The sequence below is a fragment of the Branchiostoma lanceolatum genome, chromosome 13, assembly GCF_035083965.1.
Source record: "Branchiostoma lanceolatum isolate klBraLanc5 chromosome 13, klBraLanc5.hap2, whole genome shotgun sequence".
Classification (NCBI taxonomy): domain Eukaryota; kingdom Metazoa; phylum Chordata; class Leptocardii; order Amphioxiformes; family Branchiostomatidae; genus Branchiostoma; species Branchiostoma lanceolatum.
Genome location: NC_089734.1, coordinates 6,773,757 through 6,780,845, shown reverse-complemented (window position 1 = coordinate 6,780,845; position 7,089 = coordinate 6,773,757). Strand labels below are relative to the sequence as shown.

Genomic DNA, 7,089 nt, shown 5'->3' with positions numbered 1-7,089 from the left:
AGACGTCGGACTTCTCTTAATAACTAACTTATAAAGCCATTGACTTCGTGTACTGAGTTCAAGATACTCATGCACTGCGCAAGGTCAGCTCGAAGACCAAGATACTCATTGCCCTTTCTAGTATGTTTTTCACGTATATCAAGCCTAGACTCTTCGCCATGGATGCCGCTATCGTAGTCACCATAATCGTTCTGACTGGTCCAACCGTCCAGACGGCGGACGTCCCTTGCAGGACGTTCGAGGACATCTACCCCAGCGGGAAGGAGCTATGCGAGCAGATGTGGGGTCCCGCCTTCGTGTACGAGACGAACCTGAGCCTGGGCTTCACCATGTGGTTCTTTGAAGCAGAGAATCCAAATGACAAAGTGGCCCAGAGACTCGGATGGCCCTCGCCGGCTGATGAGTGCCATTATGGGGGCTCCCTTAAGGTTAGTTTTGAGCAACTACATGTAACGTTAGTAATAGATGGAGTTTAATGTCGTCTAGTGGCCCTCAACCTCACCAGTAATGTCCGGTATCAGGACAGTTCGGCCCCGACGTTTCGGCCACGAAGGTCCAGGGCGGTTTGGTCCTAGGTCCAGGACGGTTCGGCCCGAAGTCCAGGACGGTTCGGCCCCAGGTCCAGGACGGTTTGGCCCCGATAGTTCTTATGTGTATGTGTACTATGCAATGTGCATATCAATCGAAAATCTATGGGAAATAATATCATAAAAACATATTGAGCATTAAGTCATCTTGACTCGCATCAGCAATCAAGATTATTCCCAGTACGGTAGAGACCGCGTTTCTTTGTAAGACATGCAACTTTTACTTGTAGTTTATACTTTGTCAACATGATTTTCATTAAAAACCGCGTCCCGCCATTGTCAAACAACCTGTCTGCCTACTTAATTTCTCCATGTTTGGATGTTGGTCACGCGTATCGGTAATCAACGTGATTTTCAATAAGACCGGGTCCCTTTGTCAGACAACGTGATCTGGCGACATGTTTCGCCATGTTTGGATTATAAGAAAGACCTTCGAGACCTGTGAAACATAACTTGTTTAAGACAAAGAAACATAAGTCGATTAATCCGGAGCTGAAACGTCCTGGACCTGGGGCCGAAACTGTCACAATCTTCCCCACCAACCTCTGACCGCATCCAATCAGAATGTGACTTTGCCGACTTTGATTCCTTTTTTTTCAATTCAAATAGCAGTGCAGCAGTCAACATTTCCGACCTACTCCCAACCACTAAATGGCCTTGGTCAGGACTCACGACTAATTCCCAGCAACTTACTGGCCGTGAAATTCATTACAATTGTCACATGAACGATAGAGTAGAGAACATTGCAATTGTGCAAACAGTTCGAAGAACATTGAATAAAAGGGAAATCGTTCCCCCTTCCATGGTGGGCGTGGCCTCAAAAGTACGAAGGCCCACAATGACATAGACAAACACTGTTTTATGTACATAGACAAACACTGTTTTATGTACTCGCACAACCCAACTGAGCTTTCAAAACCATGCAAACGTTGTGCCTCCTGACAGGAAGCCCCAGGCCCGGAACCAGACAACTTCACGGAGTGCCATCCCTGGCAGGACTACTCCTGCTGTCATCTGGACACCATACAGAGGATCAATGAAGCGTACGGCAGGGTGTGGCACTGGGAAAAGTGCGGTGCCCTCAGCCCGGCCTGTAACCGCTTCTTCGTGCAGCAAGCCTGTCTGGTCGAATGTGAACCGAGCACAGGTATTACCAAAGTCACACTCTCGGTTTATCGGTGAACTATATAATGAAGTGTCCATCAATCAATCAATCAATCAATCAATCAATCAATCATTCTATTTACTGTCACTGTCTGTCAAACAAGGGAAGTGTAGAATAGGAAAAAACACGCTAGCAACACGCTATACGTTGATAATCAGATAAACTGAACTGATGACTTGTATGTGAACTTCCAGGTTTTTACCGGAAATACCCGGATGACATCTACAACGCGTCAAACCCGAACCACAGCAAGTATGCGATAGAGGGCATGCCCATCCGCGCCGACTACTGTGACGCCTGGCTCCGCACATGTCGGTACGACCACTTCTGCGCCACAGACAGTGGTGCCTATACTCCATGTGCCAGAGAGGACGCCGCTGACCCTGATGAGAACACAGGTGGTAACGTTGGGCTCATTGCCGGGGTAGTCATAGCTTGTCTGGTAGTGGCGGCGCTGCTTGCGACTCTTGTTTATTTCATTTTCAAAGAGAGAAAGGGGCAACCTGTCTTCAACAAGCTGGAGACCTGAACTTTAAAAATATTCAGGTTTCCATGAGCATAAGTGCGTACATAGATCGATTAGTTAAATTTTAACCAAATAAAATGTACGTGCAGGATACTGGTGGTATGTATGTACTGTAATCGGGAACACCATTCACTGAGAAATTGTAAGTTCTGGCTATTGTTTTTTTGCTATCTAAAATATCAACAATATGTTATGCGTTGCTACTTTGCTAAGTTTTGTATTGTTTTGGGGTAAGTGAACAAAATGCTATATAGTAGACCCAATCAATGTATAACATAGCCCTGTACTCTTCATACGTCAAGTTACCGTATATGTAACTCGCGCAGATGTCATGATCATCCATATAATGAAATCAACATGGCCTACTCTACAATCAAAATAGCAGTTCTCCCAATTAGACAGTATATACAATATTGATACATGATTATGTTTTCTGTAAGTTCAAAATCAGTAAAAATCTGAGGATTTGAGAAAGAGTATGGTAGTCAAACACACACCACTGCCAGTGGACTAGTCCCCTGCTGCAGTGATTGCACAAAGTTGTGTGGCCCAAGGGCTATTGAAATGGAGATGCACACCGTCCTATGCACCATCTGGTGCGGGAAGAACTTTAACTTAGTGTAATGGTGAAAGTGCTACATGTACTAGTATCACCAGTATATTACAGCATAGGATATGTCATTCACAGAACACTCAAGCACACACATTCACACATGCAGAAACACACAAAACACTGAAACACAACTTCATTTGACCACGAATCATTTGTTTTCCTTAAACAACAATCAAAATAGCAGTTCTCTCAAATATACAGTATATACAATACTGATACACGACTCAGTTTTCTATAACTAAAAAAAGTATAAGTTCAAAATCAGTAAAAATCAGAGGGTAACATTTCAATCACAGTCAACTGATCACATTTGAGATAGGTACATGTCAATATACAATATCAAAAAATGAATCTCAAAATTTTAAACATTGTATTAAAATTTCCAAATAAACAACCTACAACTTGTACGTTCGTCTGGATTTTTATGGGTCAGCTGTTACCAGCGAAAGCTGCCTTGGCTGACCCAGTGCAAGGAGGTTAAATGTAATGACTTGTTTCATTGGTATAGATACAGATAAAAATTGCTTGCCAAATAGTTAGGACGCAAATACATCTGTTACATGTAGTGTATGATCACCAAAGTAACATTTTTCGATTATGTCAAACAAAGAACTTTGTACAAAGAACTTTGTATTCCAGTAACTTACCAAGTTGAGACAACTATCTGCAGATGTCAAACAAATAGTGTGCCACAAAAGTAGAAAATTTCAGGTCATTAAAGATTTCATTTTGTGTCAAAATTACTCAAAAGTCATAAGATCCTGAGTCTCTCCAGTCTGATCATCATCTCTGACAGTTTCCGTTTCCATGGACTCTGTTATTGCAACATGTTTTCCACTGTTCCTTCTCCCTTCCCACTCCTCCAACAACCCCGCCTCTCGCAGTACTGACCGCTCCACGCGAAAGTCATAATTGTACTGGCTTAAGTCTGGTTTCCTGAGGGGAGGGACATGTAACCGTGATGATCCCACGGCGACAGCGAGTTGGCGCGAGAACGTGAAGGGAACGTCGGACAAGGCGGTTTGATGTGTGGTGGGAGGGTTCATGTTTGTTGTGGGAGGGAGGTTGTTCACTGGTAGAGACAGATGTTGTGGTGTGGCTACCTGAGAAATGACAGATAAAATCTTCAGCACAACTGCAAACAACTACACAATAAACATGTTTGATTAAAAGGGGTCACAGGGCCACAATAATCAACTTTCTTGGATTTTAAAGACTTCTATATAAAAATATGGATTCATGTGATAAATCAAATGTTCAGTTGTTTTTAGACAATGCCTGTTAACGTTATCATTTACATGTTTGTAAAAAATTGTAAGTAACCTAACGTACAGTGTAACTTATCCATATGACAGCATGGATAAACCATTAGCATTTTTTGTAAACCTACATACATACCCCTTTCTTCCACTATGTACAGTTAACTGCAACAGATATTTTGCATGTCATGATCAAAAGTACCCAATTTGCTACCAATAAACATAAAGTCACTACCAGCATAAGAGACCATGAATTAAGTCAAGACGCTAAAAGCGTCTTCTTGATGGTAAATCTTTGCTCCATAAAACATGTTTATAAAACATCATCATTTTGATGTCCAGTGACTTGGCAAATGTTGGCATAAGAGGTAACAGATTAAGTAAAATTTTAATTCGTCTCATTTACTTTGTCTCTACCATAAACATAACGAGAGATAAATACAATCCTACATTACAAAGTACCCCCCATGGTAATGCACTATGCTGAGAAACATTACCACTGTGAACACTGTAGGCAAGATTTAGGATCCCCACAGTTTAAGCACCACATAAACCACAATAGAAACCTGCCCATTCACACGTAATGGGGAGAATTTCCCCCAGAACAAAAGCACTTCAGCTCACAGCAGATGGGAGGGAGATGAAACTGTCTCCAAATGGGCGGACTTGAGCCTGTTTGGTGGCAATAAACCTATCGAGCATCGGAAATGGCTCCGGCGGTAATAGGAGGTTGGGAATTGAGTTGGACAGGAATGGGTGCTAAAAATCATAGTGGAAACGCCAATGTTTTGAAACTAATGCACTGCCTGGGCATAGCAAGTTTGTTCAGAGTAATAGCCATTAAAGCCGACACTGGCTGACACAAGTACATAATTGACCTGTATGGCTGGTGGACGTTTAGAGTATTTCAGTGTGTGCATGGTGGGTTGCAGTAAAACCTTTCATTATTAGATTTAAGTATTTTGTTTGTAAATAATTAGTGCCTCCTGTGACAGGATGGGAAATGGCATTATTTGTGCATTTGTCCACAGATTCAGTTTGGAGAACTTAATATTTCAACCTGATGGTTACCACTATAATATAAAAAGTTTATACGTACCAATTTGCTGAAATAGGCTGCCCATAAAGTGTTACAACTTAATAGTGTATTGAGAGGGCCATAATTTCTCAAACATTTGACCCAAAAGGGTACTTGAAAATAGTCACAGGTTAAATATGTAAAAATAATGTGATGATTTCTTAAAATTCTCATTCTTACACTACACACACCAAGGATCAATTTCCCAAGCAGATTAGTAACCACCAGAATAATATTCTAGATAGACATACCCTAAATACATGTGCATTTTCCTTCATTAAAAAATAACACCTGGCTATTCTTGTTTGATTATTTTTTTACTGTCTTGAACTTTTTAAAGGCTTCAAGAGAAAATGATTTTGACACAAAAGAGAGGTGTGTGCAGAAATCAATTTTCTTATTTTGCATCATTTGTGTGCAGGGGTAATTGGCAGACAAACTTAGAATGGGAGCTCATCTTTATATCACTATCATTATCAATTTCAATCTACATTTGCATCATTAGCAATTAGATAGTAGCATCTACAGATATACTATGAACTCAAAACAATTTAACTGTTATTCAATACAGCAAAATTTGAATTGTTCTGCAATGCTATGCTATGCTATAGGAAAACATGCAAAGTAATGCATGTCGTTGGTTACCTGATGATATGCTGGTGGTGGAGCAGCGCCACCTGGCTGATCTTGACCATACTGCACAGTGGTTCTCTCAATAGCAGTTTCTCCCAGAAGCACAAACCCATCTTCTTCCCTACAGACACAAGCAAGCAATCAGACATGACAAACTTTACATTGTTATCAATACTAATTTGTGGTCAGTCCAGTCCCACAGATGAAAATAGCAATGATGATTGGCAACTCTGCATTGTGTACACTCGCTTTACTGGACATCGTGGAGAGATTGTACCGAGTGCACACACACGCACGCACACGCACACACACAGAAACAAACACACACACACACGCACGAACGCACAGGATAATCCTGTCAATAATACCAAAACAAATTCTAATCCTGTTAACAGCCTGTTGATAGTGCCAAAATATTCTTATTGACAGTGTCAAAAACCTTATCAACATCCTGTCAATAGCAATGCAGCATTCATGAATAATATTTACCAACATTGAAAAATCAATTTCATGGAGCGTCTATCATATCCAGAATTTCAAATCAATTCTAAAGCTGACGTGGATCTCTTCACACCCAAGACAATACGATACAAGGTCCACATGAAAATCAATTCTAACCCCGTATTTTCCCTCACCTGTCCGACTGACCGTCCCGACTGTTCACACCCGTCTGTTGACCTCTCGACCCTCTCCGTCCACCGAACAACGAAAGCATCCTCTGGGAACCCCAACTCTCCCGTGCAGGTCTACCGGGGAGTTTCTCTTCGAAGAGAGAGAAAGACTGGAAAGACAAAGAACCCATCTTGAGATAGTTTGAATGACGTATAGTCACACAAGGTTTAAGTAGTGAGTTAGTGAGTGTGTGTTTATAAATAGTTGCGTGACTCACAAACGTTATGTCACGTTACAGATTGCTCATAATTCCAAGAAAATTCGACTGTCACATTCAGATTAAGAGCTTTCAAAATAGTTAAGATTGCAGGGAAGGAGTGAGTGGCATTCTATGCACGACAAATTCTTTAGAAATGTGAAAAATCGCGGCTTGAATCGTGCAAATCTTCGATAAACACGTCAACAAACTTACCCGTGTCCGCCATGTTGGATGTCATAGGTCACCGCGCATGTCCAGTGGCCCGACAATTTACGCGCCATTTTTTGCTTCAGGAAGACAGAAGATTTTGTCCAGTACGAAATCAACCTCAAAACTGACTTGTTTTCCTACGTGTAA

General features: G+C 41.4%; 2 protein-coding genes across 2 annotated transcripts; one reads left to right on the top strand and one right to left on the bottom strand.

Annotated features, from left to right (window-relative positions):
- On the top strand, positions 1–3,298 carry LOC136446707 (uncharacterized). Its single transcript, XM_066445190.1, has 3 exons — positions 1–428; positions 1,533–1,734; positions 1,947–3,298. The coding sequence occupies exons 1-3, from the start codon at positions 123–125 to the stop codon at positions 2,279–2,281; spliced, it is 843 nt and encodes a 280-aa protein (XP_066301287.1). The 5' UTR covers positions 1–122; the 3' UTR covers positions 2,282–3,298.
- Positions 3,024–7,025, bottom strand: LOC136446708 (uncharacterized). Its single transcript, XM_066445192.1, has 4 exons — positions 6,946–7,025; positions 6,497–6,642; positions 5,874–5,982; positions 3,024–3,994 (listed from the first exon to the last, which is right to left on the bottom strand). The coding sequence occupies exons 2-4, from the start codon at positions 6,574–6,576 to the stop codon at positions 3,632–3,634; spliced, it is 552 nt and encodes a 183-aa protein (XP_066301289.1). The 5' UTR covers positions 6,577–6,642; positions 6,946–7,025; the 3' UTR covers positions 3,024–3,631.
- Between the last annotated feature and the right edge of the window lie 64 nt (positions 7,026–7,089).

Bases quoted from the DNA above. Each gene is read 5' to 3' on its own strand.
- LOC136446707 (XM_066445190.1), top strand. From the start codon at position 123: ATGTTTTTCACGTATATCAAGCCTAGACTCTTCGCCATGGATGCCGCT. The intron at 429-1,532 runs GTTAGTTTTGAG...GCCTCCTGACAG, and splicing joins ATTATGGGGGCTCCCTTAAG to GAAGCCCCAGGCCCGGAACC. The intron at 1,735-1,946 runs GTATTACCAAAG...GTGAACTTCCAG, and splicing joins CGAATGTGAACCGAGCACAG to GTTTTTACCGGAAATACCCG.
- LOC136446708 (XM_066445192.1), bottom strand. From the start codon at position 6,576: ATGCTTTCGTTGTTCGGTGGACGGAGAGGGTCGAGAGGTCAACAGACG. The intron at 5,983-6,496 runs GTGAGGGAAAAT...TTGTGTCTGTAG, and splicing joins CGGGACGGTCAGTCGGACAG to GGAAGAAGATGGGTTTGTGC. The intron at 3,995-5,873 runs GTAACCAACGAC...GTCATTTCTCAG, and splicing joins CACCACCAGCATATCATCAG to GTAGCCACACCACAACATCT.